The 21,786-nt window shown below is 37.7% G+C and overlaps 1 protein-coding gene across 8 annotated transcripts in view; it reads right to left on the bottom strand.

Annotated features, from left to right (window-relative positions):
• EFR3A (EFR3 homolog A) overlaps window positions 1–21,086 on the bottom strand; it is a 98,198-nt gene extending 77,112 nt beyond the window's left edge. For 2 of the 8 annotated variants that reach the window (XM_052787499.1, XM_052787497.1), the window contains exon 1: window positions 669–823. In XM_052787499.1, the coding sequence (XP_052643459.1) occupies window positions 669–759 (91 nt within the window). In that variant the 5' untranslated portion in view covers window positions 760–823. Of the gene's footprint in view, window positions 1–668; window positions 824–10,039; window positions 10,130–15,810; window positions 15,865–18,461; window positions 18,536–20,995 lie in introns of those variants that run through there. The other 6 variants (XM_052787502.1, XM_052787501.1, XM_052787504.1 and 3 more) reach the window with 6 other exon arrangements.
• Window positions 21,087–21,786: the final 700 nt, after the last annotated feature.

The following is a 21,786-nucleotide window of genomic DNA, read 5'->3' as shown; positions in this document are numbered from 1 at the left end:
AAGTCTTAACAATGTTCATTAAAAATACATTGAACTTAAAAAAATAAAGTAAAATCTAGGAACATTTCACTACGTAGACCAGAAAAGACAAGTGTTTTCAAAGATGGAGAGAAGCTGAGCAATTGAAAACAGATTCTCTACTTCTTGGATAGAAATGTAACCCAGATAAACGTTGATCCAAATAAACAGATTCATTTCACACAAATAAGCTGTTTTGTAGGTCTACAGAACACAGTTACTAAGCCAAGTAAAAAGAACCTGTTCCATTATATGCAGGTTTATCACCGAAAAAATCCTATGACAATTCCCTTTCAGTGTCAAGCAAAATTTGCATTTTAATAGTCTCCCCCTTGAAGACATCTTTACGTCATTTTATACAACTAAATATGAAGGTTAAAGTGGTATCTGCAGAGAAGTTCACACTGTTACATGATGGTCAATGTAAAAGGTTAAGCAATACTTATTATTTACTTCTGCAATAGTGGGATTTTCCAAGTTTAAACATGCATGTTCTCTTCTGCTAAAGGAATCCTTTAATCTGCATTTTACATGTTAAGACTGTACATATTTCCCAGCTGTACAGGTACTTCTTTTTGCACACATTTGTTCTACAGAATAGCAGTAAGAAGAAACAGTCTATCTTACCAGAAAATGATAATTTCACCTACCCAAACACATACATGGTCTTGGTTCAAAAGCAGAATTATAATCATAGGCTTTTTCTTGCTCAACAGTTGGAACTTGAACATACTGCCTCATCCTGGATGTGATTTCACTCCCTGCGTACTCTCTCCTTTTCTAGAAATTTGCGCTCTCATACTAGCATAGAAGCAGTTACTTCACGTGAGGGCTCTGCAATACTGTAAGCTTATCTGATTAGCCCTGTGACATCTACATAAAGCCACCAAACACGTGAAAAACTTCAGTATCAAATACTGTTAACAAGGCCAGGCACAAGAAAAGAGAAAAGAATAAAAGTAAAGATAGATCATCAATGTGTGATTCACAGCTCATCGAATTAAACCAGACAGAGCCAGTTTCATTACTTCAACTTCCCCGGAACACACAGTTCATTATTTCTGTGACTAGAAGGAAAAAAATCAGTATAGTTTCAGAAAAAAACTGTTTTCAATCAGCAGCCACATATCACTGTGGAGTGATAAATATTTTAGCAAAACATATTTCCTTGATCTTGCTGAAAAATGGTCAGAAAAAAATTATTTAAGGCAGACTGCTGACCAAAAAGGCTTTTTAAACAGAAGGGTTTATCTTCAAGATTAGAGAAGCACTTTAAAAATTAATAGGTTAATGAAATTAACATTATCTCTAATAATACCCCAGAATTTAAGAAGCAAGGATTACAGAATTTAAATCCTTAACATGCTTACTCACAAACATTATGATACATCAGGTAGAAAATCAATGTTGAGTTAAGCAATTCTGAAGATACTTTCTGGCTTCCCATTACTTCTCATCATTTTATCGTTTTACTTCCTACATTACATACACGTGGGTAACACAAAACCAGGATTTTCATATAGGTATTTTTATAAACCCTGAAAGTTATAAGGTATTGTTTTTAATAAAATCACAACTAATAATTTCCACTAAATAACAATTCCATACCAATTCTAGATTTAAGAGACTAGTGCTAATAAACTAGTGTTTACTGCAAATAAATTCAGAGAAAACACTGAGCTGCACAGAAACTGTCACCACATAGTTTACTAAAGAAACCCTACGGTGTGAATTAGAAAAATACACATCACAAGAAAGTTTTACTTCAAATGAGTTTGTCTGAATATTCACTGCTACATCTTACTCATACAAAATTACAGAAAGACAAAACCTTCAAGCTGGCTTTAAACATAAATCACCAAGTTCTACCCATCAAGTTTAAAACTGACAGATTATTTTCCTCTTTATCAAAACCCCACATAAGAGAAAACAAATGGATTGTATTATTTATCTAATGCTAGAATTTCTTGCAAAATTTCACAATGCTAATATTGTTGTCATCTGCTTGCAGAACATTAACAACCTGAACCAAGTTTTCCTGTTCACTCACTGAATATTTTTTTTATGTCCAAGCTTGGATGTGGTCATCCGTATCTTTATTGTCTACCTTCCAAGATTGAAAAAAAAAACCCAAACAACCCCACAGTATCTTTTTCTATAAAAAAATAGTATAATTAACATAAAAGTTTGAATCTAGAGATAAATGCATGTTTTGATAATATCAAGAAACTGAGCAATATTGAAATTACATTTGGTTGCTCAATGTACTTAAATATAACTACATAAAAATTGAGTACTTCACTTTTATACATTAAACTTCCATTTTATTTATTTTTCTATATCTGAGATGAGAAATACAAACAAAAAGAAATTTGTTTCAAATATCCAGAGGAAAGCACATAAAATAACACTTTAACCACTACGCTAACTATACCTGGTTAGTTTTCAACTGTTAATATCAGTTGATGCATTTAATTCAGAACTAAAATTATTTTCAAGGGCATTCCCTTTCCACTATTAAAAACAGATCAAATATTTTAGAACAAGGAAATTATTCTGGCCATATAAGGGAGTTAATTAAAAATATTCTTCAACCTGCTATAAAAAGAACAACTGCTGTAAGGACACACTCATCAGCCATTGCAATGTCCCTGTAACGCACTCCCAGAGAGCGGAGGACTCATCATTTAGACAGCATGAAGTCCCATCCCCCAGATAAGCCTCTTCTCTACCTCCCACCCTAGTGCTATTTGACTTCTAAACAGCTGGCTTCTAGCCTCTCTCCACCAAAACACAGCAAAGAAAATGTCTAACATGCAGATTAAATTTCTGTCTTGAGAACACAATATTCATCTTTATGTCAACTTCTGACCACTATGACAGCAATTTCAGTAACAGCCAATGTGGAAAATTCCATCCACTACCTAGGTTTGGCAATTTTACATTTATTTTTAAAAATATGTTGGTGTTCAGATAATTTGAAACAAATGAAAAAAAAAAAAAAAACCCAAACCACTTTCTCCCAAGAATTTATTCTTACAGTAAGTAGAGCTGTAAAGCTAATTATAAAGCTAATTCTGATGCGATATGACTTCAAGGTATGTTCTTCTATACTTGAATCAACATGGAGAGATGGACAGCATGCTGCAGTGAAAAGCACGCAAAAGTAATTTGAATATAAGCTTTTTCTGAAAACGAGAAATGACTGCATGTCAAGCTACAAGAAAGAAGTAGGAAAAAAAAACCCAACAACCCAACCTAGTCAAATAAGGCTTACCACTAAGCTTCTTCAACGAAGTATTTTTTTCAGGACCATTAGCAATTAAAACAAATCCCCAGGGAAGGTATTATCTTTGGGCCGGTGCCTTTTAAAGACTTCTAAACCATTAAAAGGAAGTTTTCCATTACATCAAGTTCTCCGGTTGCATTCTCTTTCACAAGTTCCACAGCCTGCAGTGTTTCCATACTGTCTCTTCTTTCTCCCACCTTTGTTGTTTTCACACAGTAACTTTGTTTTACTTGCTCATTTCTGTTCTCTTCAACACCGCCTCCTCCTTTCGTACCCTGAGATAGTATGAGCACTCTCTATTTTTAATACAGCATTAAGAATATCTAAAATTAATCCAGTTCCAGTGAAAGAAGCTCTATGGTTTATTATGAATTTGCTTCTTAGTTCTTGTCCTTACTTCTCTTCCTATTAAGCTGGCCATAACAAGGTCATTTACTTCTAATCACTAGAGCAATACAAAAAGAAAATTTTGTCACTCTGACTTTGGAAGACACCTGGAAAGACACATCCACATAATTCTCCTTGACCCCTTTCCATCACAGCTGGCACTGATAACCTGTTCACAGTAAAAAATTGGGTAAAGTCCAACTTTCATTCCTGCTTTCAATATTGGGTCTCCAGTCAGGAAAGGAGATCTAGGTGATAAACCTACAGGAGGAAAAAAAAAGGGCTTTTGTGTCATGATGGTCCTATTTCTAAATAAATACTGATTTCATAGCAAGGTGTTTCACAAATCAGTGAAAAATGGGGACATAAGCAAACTACTGGACTGAAGGAGAAGGGGAGGGAAAAGAAGATTCATAGTGCTTTGTGTAATCTCTGAAGCACATGAACTTGCATTATTCCTCCATCCAGGCAAGTAGTAGAGCATGGAGCAGATTCATAATAAACAATGACAAAATATCCACTGTACTTGAAGGCCTAATCCAGTAACACACAGAGCCAGGAGGATATCCTTTACCTACTATTTAATGCAGAATAAAAAAGTAAGGAAGGATTGACATTATCACAGCAGCCTACTTCTACTCTCACTACTTAACACGAATACTTTGATCTGTCTCTCCCTGTCCAAATGCCTGGCTCCTCCCAAGATCAATGGGTACAGTGATGATCCTAGCATAGAAGTAAACTCCCAGTACCAGACAATCTTGTCCAAAGCCTGACTTCGCCTTGGCCCTAACCTATTCTCTAACCCAGATGAGCAATTTTCAGAATACTGCATCCTTGAACACTACACAGCTGCAGCGGATAGCTCCAGGTGACAGATAAGCATGCTGTAACCATTGTAGGCACTCAAAGGCCAATAAACTTGCTTTGCACTCCTCCACCGGGGGCTGCAACACCTGCACCTCCGCTACCACCTTGTTCCCACATTGTTGCAGGTAAGGAGCATCATCTAACACCGAAGACCATTCTACAAGAGATGCTGCAGCACCTCAGGATTGAGATGGACGTTGTGCTTGAAGGAGAGGAAAGACACTACGGAAGGCATGGTTGAAAGCTAACAGGACAAGCAGCAACACTTAACCTATCTCCAGAGGTTGATAACAAGCAGTTCTTGAGAGGCGCCAGGGGCAAAACTATTCGAAAACAGCCACTGTCTCCCTCTGGAGCCTTCAAACCATACTTCTGGTCAGCAGGTTGGCCAACTACAGGTAAAAATGTATATTTACATGGTTAAATGCCTCAGTAAGCTTTGGTGACTGCTACTTAAGCCCAGGCTGTCAGAATCCCTCCCAGATGCTCAAGCTGGTCATACCTTTTCTTCCCAGTCCCAGCTTCAGAGAGCAAGGCAGACAGCTGACAGGGACTTTCTCCATGCCACTCCCCCCACACCCAGTTCTAGTTTTAGAAGTTCTAAACTAGATTTTCCACACTCCCTTTCCCATTGCATTTCCTCATAGATCACTGGACACCGCCCTCATTCCCAGCAAGGAATAAAGTTATTTTGTTGTTTGAACACTTGCTGCTCCCTTCTCTTGTGCTACAGGAATTCATGTGAATTAAGTCATTGCCTTTAAAATGACACCCCTTGTATATGTGTGTATTTTGAGGATGAGAGGGGAGGGGAAGAAAAGGGCGGCACCAACAGGAAGCCAGGACAAGAGCATGGGTCTGGACGCAACTCTAGGCAGAGCATTAGGACATGGTATGTTGATAGTCTATTCAGTAAGGGCTAAAGCAAAGCCAACCATCTAGCAGAGGTATTGTAAATTATACAAGCTCCCATTGTAAATGCAGTAAAGTTACAATTAATGGTACATTTAAAATCTCAGACTTAGGGCAGTAGCACATATGGATTAGTTAACATCTCAGAACAAAAATGATCACCAAAACACCATGAACAGTTCTGCCTTTCAGCAAATGCCTTGATTCTAAGGTCAGAATAACAAAAGAAACTGCAATGACTCCTGACACGGGAAAGGTGCCAAAATGTCTAAAGATACCTTGCTGGTAAACTGAAATCTGTATTACATAGTAGCCTCTTCTGTTTTTGAAGCTGTGAGTTCCCTACACCAAGCAACTGATGGAACAGTGCCAAACACTCCCTACTTTTGGAAGGTCAAGAAGATTTTGTCAATACTACATATTTGCACTATTTGAAGAGACCTTGAAGGATGGCACTGGCAAACTTTGATCACCACCTGCCCTACAGAAGACAAGCTCACTTCAAACCAATGAGTAACTAACTGGTCAGCAAGGGCCCAGGGTTGCAAGTCTTCTCAGGGTGATAAACACCTGAAACTTTGTGCATGGAAAAATATGAATGTAGAGAAGTATGCACAAGTTTCCTGACTACTGCTACTTTTCCCATTTTCTTAGGACGATGCAGCTTGTTTTCTTGCTCCAATCCACAGATAAGGAACACAGCTGCAGTGGTAAGGACTCCCAGAATCTTATGCTACTGCCCATCTTTTTCCTCAGAGGAAAGGATGCTCAAAACAGTTCCGTGTCACTTCTTTATCACAGGTATCCTATGACTGCAGTATCTAGGCTGGAAGGATTAAATTCTCCACTCCTGCCCAATGGTGCCTTGCAGCACATGTTGCCCAAATGCACAATGCTGAAACGGATCAGGGAGTAGGAACCACATTGTCATTTGAATTGCATGAAGAAAAATAAGGCATGAGAAGCTTTCTGTGAGTGAAACCAGCACATGTGTTATGATTAAAAGTCCTGACAATGAGGAAGCAAAGGTTCACAGGCCTTTCTGGAAGCCTCAAAGCTAATGCAGCGGGAAGGTTTAGCTCAGGGAACTAGATTTTAACTAGTTCAGAGTAAACCACTGAACTGCATATAGGACATGTAAGTGTGTTGTTCTACACATCCTTTTTTCTATTACAACACCCCAAATGCCAACATAAGCATGGGCAGAGCTTCAAAAACAAGTTTTACCCTCATTTGAGCACGCTCAGCCATAGACTTCAGTACATATACACAAATTTTGAAAAACATTTCCTAATTAAAAAGGCAACTTTCTGTATACAAGTAGTTCAATACTACATTACACAAATTTGACTTCCAACACACACATTGTACACAGAAAGCAACATAAGAAAGAGAATGGAGGAAAACTTTTCTGTGAATCTAGAACCATACTGTGGTATCTACACTGAGAAAACTGAGTGCAGCAATTCTCAGGGACATACACAGGGCTCAAAACTTGACAAAACATCTGTTCCTGTCAGTAACAAAGCATTTAAATTGTACTGACATTGCAAAATAAAATGCTAAACAAAAATGTTGTAATGTTACTTTGAAAAACAGAGTCACAGTAGATACAGAAGCTTAAGAACCCAAATTCTTGTTCAAATCTCACCAGTCTTCAGTTAAATACCCTGTTTGTGTCTATACCTACCCATTTGATTTTCCCAGGAAGTATTTATAAAATTGGATATTGCAATTTGGAGAAGTGAACAGACATACAGAAGAACATTAAAATAATTCAGAATCAAAAATTAAAAAAAATCTCTTTACATATTATCAAGAACAGGTCCTCAGAGCTGCCCATACACTCTATTTTACACACTTTCTTTTCTCTGAAGACAGCTTTACCTAGTTCATCCTGCCCTCATAGAAGAGCAGCTTTGCACTATGACAAATGAACAAGCAGAAGTTTATGCAACAACTTTTCAATATTAAGTTTTAAATGCAGACATGAAAGACAGAAGTTACACTAAAAAACCTCCTTCTAGGTTAATCTGAATTATGAAATATCCTTGTGGTTGTTATCTTTCCCATTAGTTCTAAAAGCGCTCCAGATTGGATTGAGGTTTCCCAGAATAAGTGAAAAGCAGCTGTTACAAGGTTCTGAATTGTCTTCTCCCCATAACAATGAGATTTAAGGGTAGAACATATGCCTACCTAGAACCATGTATTCCAGCTAATTAAAAAGCAGTTTCCCCGCTCCTGTAATTTCTACTCAGCCACAGAGTACACAAGGAACAAAACATGCAGCTGATTGCTCTTCTGCGCGTCTTCAGTACCTAAAGGCTATGTCCCTTTACTACTGCCTTTGTTTCCCACCAAACTAAACTGGTCAGTCTAGGAGACAGACAGTTTTCTAGTTATACACAAAGAAGTAGTTATATATACAGATAGTTAATCAGCAAGTCTTAGGTATCTCAGCTTTCTGTAGAAACCAGACAGGACATCTGTGGGCACACAGGCTCATTGGTTTCTACAGCAATCCAAGCATTCTTCCCTACAACCAGCACTTCTCACCATGCTGCAATTGCAACATCAGATTCAATTTGCAAAAATAATATTCTGTCAGTTCTGAAGAACTTTAAGCTTATGTCTAAACTAATGTCAATAACAGAGCACAAACACATTTAACCCCCCCCCCCCCCCCCCCCCCGAGAAAAAGTCTTGGATCCAGCTTGCACTGCATTTGTTACGAGAACTCTGCTAGCTCAATCATATCAGACACAGATCAATTATTATTTAATAACTATTCATATTTTATTACCTGTGAAGTTCAAAAGTAGGGTACCAGCATCTTAAAGTCCTTTTCTAATCATTAAACAGTTATGTTCTAGTTTAATGAAAATGCGAAAATCTGTTTTAATTGCATAAATTATTCTGTACTTGTTACAACTACAGAAGTGCACCAACAAAATATCTGTGAAGATTTATCTTCACATATTTCCTTAATATTAACAGCTTTACAAAAGGAAGGAGTACTGATTTAATATAATGATATAGCTAAGTGCTAGGTTGAAACTCCTTACTCATTTACTAAGGAATGAATAAGCATTCTCAAGCCACAATTAAAGACTCGGGGTGCCCATTTCAAGCCAAAGTACAGATCTTAATCAGCAAAATACTGTAACACGTCCAAGTACAATTTAGAATCACAATTTTGCTCTTCTTGAAAAATGATAGGACTGAGACTTTTAACAGATATCAAGTTGGACATGAAAAGGAAAGCTGACTTATACAGGACCCAACTATTTTTTAAAATCTTGGGGCCTATAATTCTACTCAGACTTTACATGGTATAAATCTTTTTTAAAAAGCCACTGAATTTAAAAAGAACTAAAAATACATTTATTTTGAAATCAAATATTTACCTTTTCTCACATAATTGTTGGGGATTTTGCACATCTTTACAAAAGATTAATTCTTATTGCCATGTTTCTAGTTTAGAAAAACAGTATTTGAAAGAAGCCAAAGTTCTCAAACTCAAAATACCAGTACTTCAGTAGCGTTAATTTCATGGGCTCAGTTATTTGCACATGTAAATTATCAAAAGCTAGACAGTTCTTTAAATACAATGAAATCTTTTTTGCTCTGAATTAAATGCAAGTCAGACTACTGCAATATTCACTCTACACAAATACATTTACTGATTTAAACTTCTGTTCAAGGAAACAGCAAGTACTCCATAAATAGATTTAACTAATTTGGGTTTTGTATTTTGCACTTAGGCAAATTAAGAAGTTTCCTAGTTTACAAATTACTTGCTAGTCTTAAGATTCTTAAATATTCCTGTGCAAGACAAGAATTCTAAAATTGTTTTAACTTTTCAAATGTGAACAATTATGACATGTCCCTTATGTCAGAAAATTTCATACTGACCTCTACGTGGGTACCAAAAGACTTGTATTCTTTGAATAAGCTGGTTAGCAGTAAGTTACAGGTCATTCCCTTGAACACATCAGCTACAAACAGAATTTGCTAGTATACTTCATAGACACAAACTCCAGAATATGGAATCAAGCAGAACTTTGGCTGTTCAGCTAAGCACCTTCAAAACAGCAAAATCTGGAACTGTCACCTTTGAACATGATCATTAGCTGAAATCTACAAGTTAATAGATGAGGAAGAGTCTCATTCATCTACCTACCCCAACTTTCTACTCATTCCTGTGTAATTCCTGCATGAATTATTCTTGAATGATGTAACTTTCTAGAAATGAAATAGCACTCTTTGAAAGCCAAGAGTCATGTATACAGCTAACTTCCATCTTCATCAATTCACAAGGTGCCTGATTCTCTAGAGAGCCACTGGGGATCCTAGTGGTTGATGATGGGAAAGAAAGTCCATATACCATGTAAAAGGAAAGCCAAAATATTTTTAAAAGCAGTTTACCCTGGTCTTTCCACAGAGACATGCATTTAATCACAGAGTAGAAAACTTACCCCCCTCCCAAAAATCAATTTTTCTTCATTGTCATGCATAAAAAAATAGGGCACTTGCATGCATAATCAGCATGAGCCTTCTTACCCTTTCGTCCCATGATTGAGAAATCAATAGCAAACAATGCTGCACATGAAGGTTAATCGACTGATAGGAAAACCAGCTGCAAAGTGATTTCTGTAAATAACAACAACAGCCATATTTTAATAAAACCTGAAAAAACTATTAAGCTACATTTTAACATTTGGTGAACTGTCCATGTGTAGTTTAAAAGCACATAAAGGCTTTGATGGGGGCAGAATTAAGTTCATCTCTAAAGCATTTGATTTCCTATGTTATATGCCCAGATTGCCCACACATAAACGTGTGTAATAAAGTCTTCAGGTTTTGACGAGGAATGGATGAAACAAAATTCTTGATTTCTTGGCTATACCGAAGTGTGTTCCAAAACAAATGGAAAGAATGAAAGGAGAAATGATGTTAATGATGCTAACAGACATTATTTGCAATGTGTTAATATGAGTGATTTTCACTTTCTATGGAATTGCTCCTAAACATTAACCTTCCCAACTGGAGTTAGGATGATGCATAGGAAGAGAGAATTAACAGCTAACAAAAAAGAACAAAATGAAGACTTATTCAAAATTAACAAGTCTTAAAGAAATCCCTGCAGATTCGTTAAAGAATATGGAAGCAACCAACGTGTTGGCACACAAAGTTGCTTAGGGTATCATGAATGAAATAAACAGATGTACAAAGAGCCACAGTTTTTCCAGCTACAAGTTCCTGGGTTTTTTTCTTAGCTTAATCAAAGGATACATTTAGAGAAGTTACTACTTTTTCTGTTCAGTGTAGAAAAGACAATCACCTAAAAATCAGCTGAAAAAAATCTGTATCGAATTGTTTATAAATTGAAAGCATTTATTGTATATTATTATGTAAAGAATCCATTATATATTTTGTGACCATAGTATTATAGTAGTTACAGATAATCTGAAACACAGTTGAAAGATGGGCTTGATACAGGGCTGCTTGTGTTTCTCATCCGCTAAGGTACCAGAATCAAGCAGACGACAATGATTTGAGATACTCCCCCATGTAACTATTCTGTAATAGCCAAAATATGAAAATTTTATAGGATTATAATGTATTTATTTTAACAGTATTCTAAGTAGTCAACAATACTGTCAGAAAACTAATAGAGTTTCTACTGCATATAAAATAAATTAAAGCAATTATGAAAAAAGCTTCATCAAGTGGAAGGTCTCATTTAGGGTTTTAAAGTATCAAGGGTACATGAGAAACATACTCCAGATAAGGAAAAAAGTACGTTAGATCGAGAAAGTTATTAATTAGAACTATGGCTTAATTTTCACTAAAAACACTAGAATCCATGAGCCATGAAATATTTATATAGACAGATTTAGGAATACATCTCCAGCCACCATGGGTATTTTAGAAATGTATTTCATAGGGAAAGAAATCTTCCCTTCTCATTAACAATCTTGTTATTACTTACTTATATACAGAATAAAAACTAAAATAGCAAAAGATAAATCAATTTCCCAAAACTGTTTTGAGGGAAGAAACCCAATGAGGAGACTATCTGCCTCTTAAAATGAGTTAAGAACATTAAATACAAGTTAAGAATTCACTCATTTCAAATTCCATTTCAAGTGCTGATTTCCTTCCTACACTTGGCAAGGAAGCACTATTCAAAAAGAAAATTATAATTTTTAAAGTTTGTTGGGTTTGGGGTTTTTTTTGGGGGGGGGGGGGGCGGTTTGTTTGTCAGTGTAACAGGAAGCAACTTAACTGAAAGCAGTAACATCTAAGAACAAATAAAAAAGACTATTCAATTGTCCTATTCACTTTCATCTCACACAAACTAGGGAAACCACCAGTACACACTAACTGAAGACTAGTAGTCTCTGCAAAGACAACTGGCAAAAAGCCACATGGTGTTTGGAAAGCTGAGGAAACAAAATATTAGGTAGTTTAATGAGAAGCAATCAATGCATTGAGCATACTTGGAGAAGCATTCTGAAGTTACCGAAACAGTCACTTCACTGTAACCAAGAACAGGCCAAATCATGGAAGATCTTCCACATAACTGGTGCATGTACCTCTTAAATCAGAGTGGTCTCTTTCTAACTGGCAAGTATTTGACAGAATACCATAGGAGATGTTCATATTACTAAATTTCACAGCAGTAATTCAAGGGAAGAATGTAAGAAAATTACATTTGTCAAAATCCTTATTTTTATTTATTTGGTCTCTTAATTTACATGTTATAGTCAGTCATACAAGGAACTGCTAATCAGCAGCTAAAATCAGATTAACGTAACAATCATTATTAACAAAACCTTGAAAAGCAAAGATATAATTAAGCATGTTAATGGCATAAGTAACAACAAGAGAAAAGAATAAGGAAAGAAAAAAGAATCACACACGTAGCTACCACAGGTAAAATACATTCTTATAGTCAGCATGTGTTCTCACCTGTATCACATATCATTTTTCTAATCCAAGCAATTTCATTTTAGTATAAAATCTGCCTTTAAGTAAAATATTTAATTGAAGTCAGGGAATACAGCCTGTAAGTACGTTAGCTGTTTCTTAAAAAAATCATTATCTACCAAACTGTGTTTCAAGCATCTGATTAAGTGTGAATATCTGGAACAAAATGTCCAAAAAGAAAAGAGTCTTAAACAAATGTTTTGATATATGATTTAGCTATGCTTTTTTCCTTAAATTATCTGCACAAATTATTGAATAGGGAAATTGAGACCAAACTTGTGACAAATGAAAAACACATACTGCCTGTACTGCAAAGGCCATCTGGTTACGAGTTCTTTGGTTTTGTTTTTAAATAAAGGGACTAATTAATCTTTTAATCCATGGTTTCTTTGTGATAAGGCATAGCTAAATCGGTTAATAAAATAGCTGTGGCTCAAATCAATCTACTCATTGTAATGGCAGTGAGAAAACACATTTGCTTTCTCAACATTTCAGAACTTGCATTTCAACTTCAGATGAAGACACCATGTTTGTAAGCAAATCTTGCATCAATGCTCATGTTATTTGCACAAGAGGAGCTACATATAAAGTTACAGCTACAAAGAACAGAGGGAAAAGCAATGCTTTGGCAAGGTTGCTACAAGTGCTGCTACAATTATACAGCATTACACTTCCACTACAGACTAGATGTCAATACAGATGCCATGCCATGGCTAGGCAAAACCAAGCACTTTTACATCTTAAGAGAGAAGACTGAAAATTTTGTTTATGGGCTATTACTGTATTGAGACTAAAACCTTAACATTATTTCATTAAGGACTCAATGCAGCACTATACCCCCATATTCTTAAATGGGATCACTGAACAGCAACATCAATAGAAAATTTGATAATCCAACATGTAACGAACAACTACTGCAGAGACCAGCACCCGTGACTGAGATGAGGTTAAATGAGAACATTACCTTTGGTTAACTGCCAGTGTTCATCTTTCTCCCTCTCAATACCACATCCCGGTTCTGACTACATGCCTATTTTTTGGAGAGTTAATATTGAGGGATATAAAAAGTATATTGTCCCGTGAACATTTCATGTACAATCACTTAAAGACTGATTTCTAAAATGTCTCTAGAAACAGCTAACGTCCCCAGTGAGACTAATTAAGTCTCCTTGTCTAGTCTTTCCATAATACCAGTATCTTGGCCTCTCCTGACCTTCCAAACCACCACTTTTAGACCTAGATATTCCGTAACTACTGTACTGCAAAAAAGGGGTAAAAATATTACCAGGAACTGATACAGAGACTCAAGAAAGCAAGCAGGACAACACTGTAAAAGGGAGTTGGTCATTATGACCCAAAAACTCCATCAAATTTTCCTTTATGCTAGATATTATTATTCTACTTCATTTATAAAGAACTCGTTCTAGCATGACAGAAAACTTTTTTGGAAAATATTTACTCTAACAGCCTTTTCCACATTTTATTCCAAAATATGCTCAACATACTTCTTGACGTGTGGGATGAAAGAACTCCATGTAAAATAAACCAAAACAAACCAACCAAACAAACAAAAAACCCCAGCCTTTATAAACAACTGAGTTTTTCCAAGGACAAATACTTTAAGACTTCAAGGTAACACTAAATAGTAGAAACCTGTTTCATCAATGTGCTCTGAAAAGAATCCTGAGGAATCTCTAGAGAAGCTTAAATTAGCAGGCAGAAGCTTTCCCTTTCACGCGCAACAAAGTTGAAGTCTTGAATGCTATCTCCGTGCACGTTGATAAAAAGCACAACTAGCCACAATGTGATGCTTGCTTGCATTAAAATCTAATCATACTTCTTCATCACCACAATTTTTGGAAGAAAAATATTAAGACAGTACTGTTATTTTCTAAGAATTGCAATACACACACGTTAGGTTACCTTCTTTTCACCCATACACTTAAACTCATTAATATACACAGAAGAGAAATAAATGGCTGCATAGTTCTGAATGTCTCGCTACAGATAAATATTGCAATCAGTTGTTTTGGCCTCCTTTAAGTTCCATCTGACTCTGTAGTAATGCAGACTCTACATGCATTAGGGTAAATAGTGTTAATAATGACTCTGAATATAAGCATACTTGGTTTAGAAAAAAAAAAAATCTCACTTTTCCAGTTTAATTGTTTAAAAAACCCACACACTCCACCACAGCAAAAGTGAGCATCATGATACAGGCCTTAATAGTACAAAACACTGCAATTGAAACGCAGCAGCAGTTCACCGTATTACAAAAGTTGAACCATAGCGCAGTTGGAACAATTTATGCCAGCGGCTTCTGATGTAAATATAACACATATATATTTGCCACCATTTTGTTACAAAAACTCATGTCTATATAGGGGAATAGTTTCAACTATTTACCACAAAAGCAGAAAACACCTAAATACTTACAGTAAGGTATTTCACGTGACAGTGGTTCAAACAACACAACACAGAATTACTGTAAGATGCTTTTAAGTACCCGGTAGTCACAGCTTATTATAAATCTTAAGTCACCGCAAAAAAAAAAAAAAAAACAAAAAAAAACCAGGCTCAAACATTTCCTCATGAAATTAAATATTTGTGAAATTTGTTACAAACCTATAATTAAAGTGCACCCAATATGATTGGTACTGTAACTTTATGAAGACTTCTTTATCCTCTGGATAAAGCAGACTGCTTTATCCAAAGACTGATGTTAGTAATTTTACTAGACACCATGCATGATCTTTCTAAATAGAAAAATAAAAAAAAATTTAGTTGGAATTAATATTATTATAACACATTTCATAACTTGAGCCTTTATGTTAGAGAAGTTTGCTACTCTGCAAGGTAAATAATAATTTGATTCTTGGAAACATCTGCCTCAAAAATCTCATTTAACTTTGAATGTGAAAAATTTTAAGTCTTATCACTTTATATCCTAAATAGTAATTCTATCTTCTATAAACGGTATTTGTAATTTTCCAAAGCTAAGATTATAGCTATATCAAAGTATCTTTTTATTTTCCAAATACAACTATTTCAGAACATACTTTAAATCACAAAATTCATCAACGTTAAACTGTGAACTTCTTACTGAAATGAAAAATGCAGAACCCATACTAGGTTCCTTTGAAAAATATACAGAGATTTACAAAGGCAGATGCTGGATAATACTGAGATCTTAAGTATCTTAAAAATGACAGCAAGTATCATAATCTGGGGTTTTTTTCCATTTTAATTTTGGTAGAATTTTTAACCTCCAAAGAAAATACTGTAATAGTAAACACCCCTAAATACCATCTTAACATACTTAAGGTAACAATACTTACTGCCAGGCATTGTTAATCAGGAATCTGTCTTCTATTTTGCAAAAATACATTAAGCTATAAAGAAAACAAAAAATTAAGTCAAGACAATAGTTTTAGGCAATTTACGTCCAAATATACATAGAAACTTATGCAGAATGAGCCAAAGTCACATTCGTCAGCTCCAATATCAGAGGCTGTTACCACAGAAACCCAGATATCATTTTATCTGACCAGACTATATGTAGGTTTTTCCAGTTCTTGAAATTTAGTCATTCTGTTCTTGCATTTGATGCCCAAGTAAACATTTTTCTCTGTATTTATTGGTATGACCTTTCGAACTGCCACTGTTTACAATGCTAAACGGCGTATAGCCCTACACGATACTTCCACTTCAAACGTAAATCACAGCCCTTCTCTGTGAAAATGCCTGTGAAAGGTTTCTGTCCTATAAAAAGAAAAATTATGTTGAAAAATCTGTGTGTGGCACTTTCTAGGACATTTTTCTCCCAGTATCAAAAAATATAGATTTTAGATCAGAGAGCAAACTACTACAAACAATAGCTGCTCAAAGGATTTTTGATGCAATTAGGTATTTTCATACAATTAACTCAACTGAAGTTACAACAACCTATTTTGGGGATAAAAATAGCCTAATCTACCATCTAATTAATTAGTATTAAAATGCAAATCATTTGAAGATTTTTCTATACTAAACCAGCACATTGGGATTTTATTAACTGCCAAATGCAAACGCCCTGCAAATGTACCTTTTCACTAATACAAAAAAAAATCTCAGTTAAAGAGATTGAGTGTTGCTGTTTTCAATGATAAAATAAAAAAATTTAAAAAATCAGCTAATAGTTGTTTATATATGTACACCAAAACCCAATAATTCCAGACAGTGATAATGTGAGAATAAATATTTTATTTGGTCACAAAATATGTTCATAGTTGCTAAAAATAAACTTTATTCTCATTGTATATGCATTTCAGTCAAAGGTTCCCATTTGCTAACAGGCAACCGTGATTAAAAACAGTGCTTCAAAGTAATTTATTTAAAATACCCTATCCTATCAGAAAGCTCTATGTCCCTCTCCAAGGACAGGGTTAGAAGCAGCATAATTTTATAAAAGGAACCATGTGCTGTGGATTGCGATGTTCAAGAGACACATGGAAAAGTGAAATATCTAATTCGGAGTGTAGTTAAGAATTTAGCTGAGAGATTACAGAAGACAGATTTACTGACATATTAGAACATAAAAAGAGCCTGATGAGAGGTTCAAGGGAGTCAAGTGCCAGAGACTCAGAGCGTTTTACTGACCAACACTAGCAATCAGGAATTCAATAAATTTTATTAGAACGTTATCACTTTTGTTTGCTGCTAGCAAACTCAACTAACTTTACAAGATATTAATGCAGAAATTACTAGAAAAGTTGTATAAGCAACTAAGACAGGCGTTCAAATTGAAGATTCTTGGGTTTGTTTTTAAATAGTTCACTGGATTTCTAATCATTTTATGACCTGTAACAGGACCAAAATTTCAATATGAAGGTGGCCTGGCTTCCATATGCAGAACAGACTACACGATTTCCACTTCATAAAGGTTCAATCACTGGCTCATTAGGCCTAGGGTAAAGTTTAGTCCACAGATGCTGTTACAGTAGAACAGAACTAAACTAAACTAAGAAGCTTCCCACCATGAGTCTGCTCTGCTGTTTGTCACTGAATTAAATTTTACATATCAAGAGGGGGAAAAAAAAAAAATCCAGACTTTGATGAAGTAGAACTTGGGTACAGTTAAAAAAAGAGACATGGCAAACTATGAGATATAATTTAGTTTTCGTAAACAGTCTAGTAGTTACTATTTAACATATTCCTTGTCATTCTGAGATATTTGTCAGATCACCAGAAGCAAGTTAAGGATGTTATGTATCTATACAATGTCTCCTGCACCAAAGCAACTGACTCCTGGATATTGAAGAGGTAAGTAAGAGTCATGCCTGCTTTTCTGTGGAGGACTGAAAGTAATTTTGTTTTCCTAAGGATATAATAGTAATTCTAAACACAGGTATAATCAAAGGACAATGCTAGTGTATGCACCTGAAAAGGCAGATCAGCACTTGTATGACACATAGGGGTCATTTTTCTTAACAAACAATTTCAGTTTAGTTTTAAGCAGATTCTACACAATTTGGCTAGGATAAGGAAATCCAAGATCAATTTATTGTTCTATCAGATTCAAGCAGCACTAACAGGAATAAAAATATACTTTGTTCTAGTTATTGGTTCTGATAATCTTCCTCCAGTTATGTGCTTACATGTGACTTTTTTGTCATTACTTTAAATAACCTGGGATCTGAAATTAATGGATAGTTTATAAGCAGAAACTAATTTCTTATTATCACGAGATTCTATAAATGGGACTGAAAGCCAAACAGAATAGTAGACATCTTTTTCCTGTCTGCTCTAAAACAACAGATTTCTGTAAAAGATCTAAAATGGAAAAATGTATATATCCTTGTGCTACAGGTAAAGAAACAGAAAGTCAGCATACCTGAGGTCTTGTATTTTCTTTTAATAAGTCCATCATTATGTTATTCTATTATGCACCACTATAAATTATTAACTTGATTTTGAGTATGGAAAATGAAATTGCCAGCTGGGCACCTACCCATTCCTCCAAACTAAGCCAAAGAAGAGTACAGGTTTAAGACAATCCAGGCAACCCAGCCAGGCAGGCAAGAGCTGAAAAATTAAAAACACACTGCACATTAAGTTTTTACATCACTTGGTTCCCCACTTATATGTCCTCTTTGAAAAATTAATCAGTGCCTTTCATTTTGAAGGTAGGCAAATGGCTAATGCAATGCAAGATTAATAAGTCACAGGCTCACTCCTAAATATAGACAGTTAGTCTCCAACTACAACTTCCAGAATCAAAAAAATGCAATATAAGATGGATTTACATAACACAGTGCAATGCTGTGAAAGTACCTGATTTTATTTTGAATTAGCTTTCTCAGGTAGAGAGGCAATGCCACGCATAAGCCTGGCTATATTAATGTGGCTACCCTGTTCTCTCACCCAAGAGTTCACGTAAACAGGCACATCTAAAAGGACATTTGTCCTGCCTCACCTTAGAGAATTCAGTCTTGAGCAGATGGTTTTAGGACAAGAAAAAATCTGCACATTAAATAAGTGTTCCTTAGCAACCCTTCCTACAATCTCAAAGGCTAGTTTAACCCAATATCCATTTCATTGGCAAAATTAAAAGCAACTTTCCTATGCCTAGATATATATGTGGCCAGTGGTGTGTTAAAAATCCAGATAGATACTTTTTGCTCTATTCCAACTACAGAAAACTTTATGTATTAAAAAGAAAAAAAAAATCTTCAATTTTTTTTTTTTTAAAATCACACAGTAATTTTACAAGAATTACTTCACTGCAATTAGGTTGGGCAGTTAAAAGCCACTAATATCAACCAAAGCTGTTTCTAACCTGTACATCTGACAATTTAGATTTCATGATTAGAACTGTAATCCCCTTTCATTACACTTTAAGTTCAGCTGCCAAGTCTGATTAGTTTTCTAATGTCTCCTTCCACTTGCATGTAATATAAAATCTGTTTATTCTTTTCTCCTGAACAAGTCTGGATCAGAAGTAAAGAGAAGTTAATGTTCATCATTAACTGCAAGCATTTTCATAACACGATGTCAAACTTAAATATTTAATTTTAAAAGTTGTTTAATTACAAATTATATTCTAATTCTCATTTTTGTGATTTTTTTTCCTGAATCAGAAATAAATCCCATTCTAGCAGCATTTTTTTAGACAAATATTAAAAGGCTTAAATAAAACTTACGCGTAAGCCTTTACACATATCAGGGCATTACAACCAAGATTTCAACCCCAAACCACCAATTTATCAGGGAAATTTTAGCACATGTTCAAGAGCATCCATATACCAAGTCTTCCAGCAAGATGCCCTGAATGCTAAAGTTACCCAAGAAAACATTTCAAATTATTTTGAATGTGTTACAAAGGTTTCAGGAAGTGGAAGATTACCTGTATCTTCCCAAAGCCTTGGCTGTTACTTTGATTTTAGCTTACCTACTTGATTTGCACAGCAAACATCTGATGTAGCTTTACAAAGTTTAACACATGGCCTAATAAACTTGATTTTGATATAGTAATTAAAACTCTGGTTCTAAGTTACAGGCTTTTCCACAAGTTCTCCAACAGAGCACAGAGATCTCAATCGACGCCAGGATCTTTTTTCTTCCTAGTATCTCAGCTCAAAGTACCACGGGATACCTCCCTAGATGTATTCAGCTTAACGAAAAAAAAGTTGTACTATAATTAGTTCTCAGTAACAGGATTTGTGAACCTCCACCTCAATTATCTAAAGTATGGCTCCTGCTGCACAATTAACTTTAAAGTAAAAGATGAAGCTATTCAAGAAAGCTCGCAGTGTAGTCCTTTTGTAAATTTGCATTGTGTTCGGTTAATGCTTAGCAATACCTCGCTGTGTTATGGTCCATTTGAGGAAAACCAGCTTAGGGAAATCCCAAAGCCGCAGTCCTCCACTGCTTCACTGCTTTCAGACTGATGCCACGGGGACGTCTGACCACATCAGACACGACTGACAACTGACAACGAGGTTTTGATTTATGACTGCCTCATGGAAGGCCTCTACCTCCGGAGGAGAGTCCCGCAGGCACCCCTCAACGGTGGCAGGACCTCAAGCCCCCTCCTGGGAAAGGCAAGGGGGGGGGGGGGGGGTCCCGCTCGCTACCACACGCCTCTCGGGACAGCTTCTGCGGTGAGCAGCCCGCCCGGACGGACGGACGGACGGACGGCGGGGAGCCCGCCCGCGGGTAGCAGCGCTCAGCAGCGCCCACAGAGGCACCTCCAGCCCGCTGCCCCGCTGACAGCGTGCGGGGCGCCGTGTTGCGAGCCGAGGCGATGGCCTCCGGCTTCTTCTCCCGCCTGCCTCCGCCAACCGCCCCCGACGCCCTGAGGGGTCCCGCCGCAGCGGGTCGGCCCGAGCCTCCCGCTGCCCCCCCTCAGCACCCGCCCATCTGGCGCGTCCTCCTCGCCCCCAAACGCGGAGAGCGGGGAAGGGAGCGGAAGAACGGGAAAAGGAGACGGCTGCGAAGGTGAAGACAAGCAAAGGGACGGCTTCCTGCCTGCCCCACACTCACCTCAGCCACCTCTCCAACTCGCTTTAGCGGCCGCCATCTTGCCCCCCACCCCCCCCCTTAAGTTGCCCGGGGCGCGACGCACGCCGGGAGCTGTAGTTCCGCGAGGAGCCGCGCCGCGTCCTTTCTCCGCCCATCCCTCCCCACACACGAGCGACGACGAGGGGCCACGGCGGCAGAAGGAGCTCCCCTGACACGGCGCGGCGGCCCGGGGCCAAGGGGCCGCCTGGGCAGGGCGGAGCGCCGCCGGGGATGGCGAAGGGCGCCGCGGGAGGACACAACTCCCAGCGTCCTTTGCGGCGCAGACTCCCACCCCCGGCGCCCTGCCCCGCCCCCTGGGCCCCGCCCCCGCCTGGCGGGCGCCTTCCCGCTCTCGCTGGGTCACGTGCCCGGCGCCCCGCCGCCTCGGGGCGGCCGTGAGGGGGCCGCGGGCGGGCGCGGTGGCGGCGGCCTCTCGTCGACGCCGGCCTCTCGTCGACGCCGGCCTCTCGTCGACGCCGGCCTCTCGGCGACGCCGGCCTCTCGGCGACGCCGGCCTCTCGGCGACGCCGGCCTCTCGGCGACGCCGGCCTCTCGGCGACGCCGGTCCGGGAGGCCCGTGCACCTGCTCTGATTGCCCGGATGAGCTGAAGCCTTGATGGGGAGGCTCTGTCGGAGGGAGGTTCGGCTGTGCTGCCCCTAAAACCTTCACGTTCCTGCGGTGGCGGCCCTGACGGGTGGTGTGTGTGAGGAAGGGCGGTGCCCTCTGTGAAGGAGAGTAGCGTGCCCGAGGGGGAAAGGACGTTTCTGTCTTT

The sequence above is a fragment of the Harpia harpyja genome, chromosome 5 (assembly GCF_026419915.1).
Source record: "Harpia harpyja isolate bHarHar1 chromosome 5, bHarHar1 primary haplotype, whole genome shotgun sequence".
Classification (NCBI taxonomy): Eukaryota; Metazoa; Chordata; class Aves; order Accipitriformes; family Accipitridae; genus Harpia; species Harpia harpyja.
The sequence above is the reverse complement of the archived record's forward strand: the minus strand, read 5'-3'. Positions and strand labels throughout refer to the sequence as shown.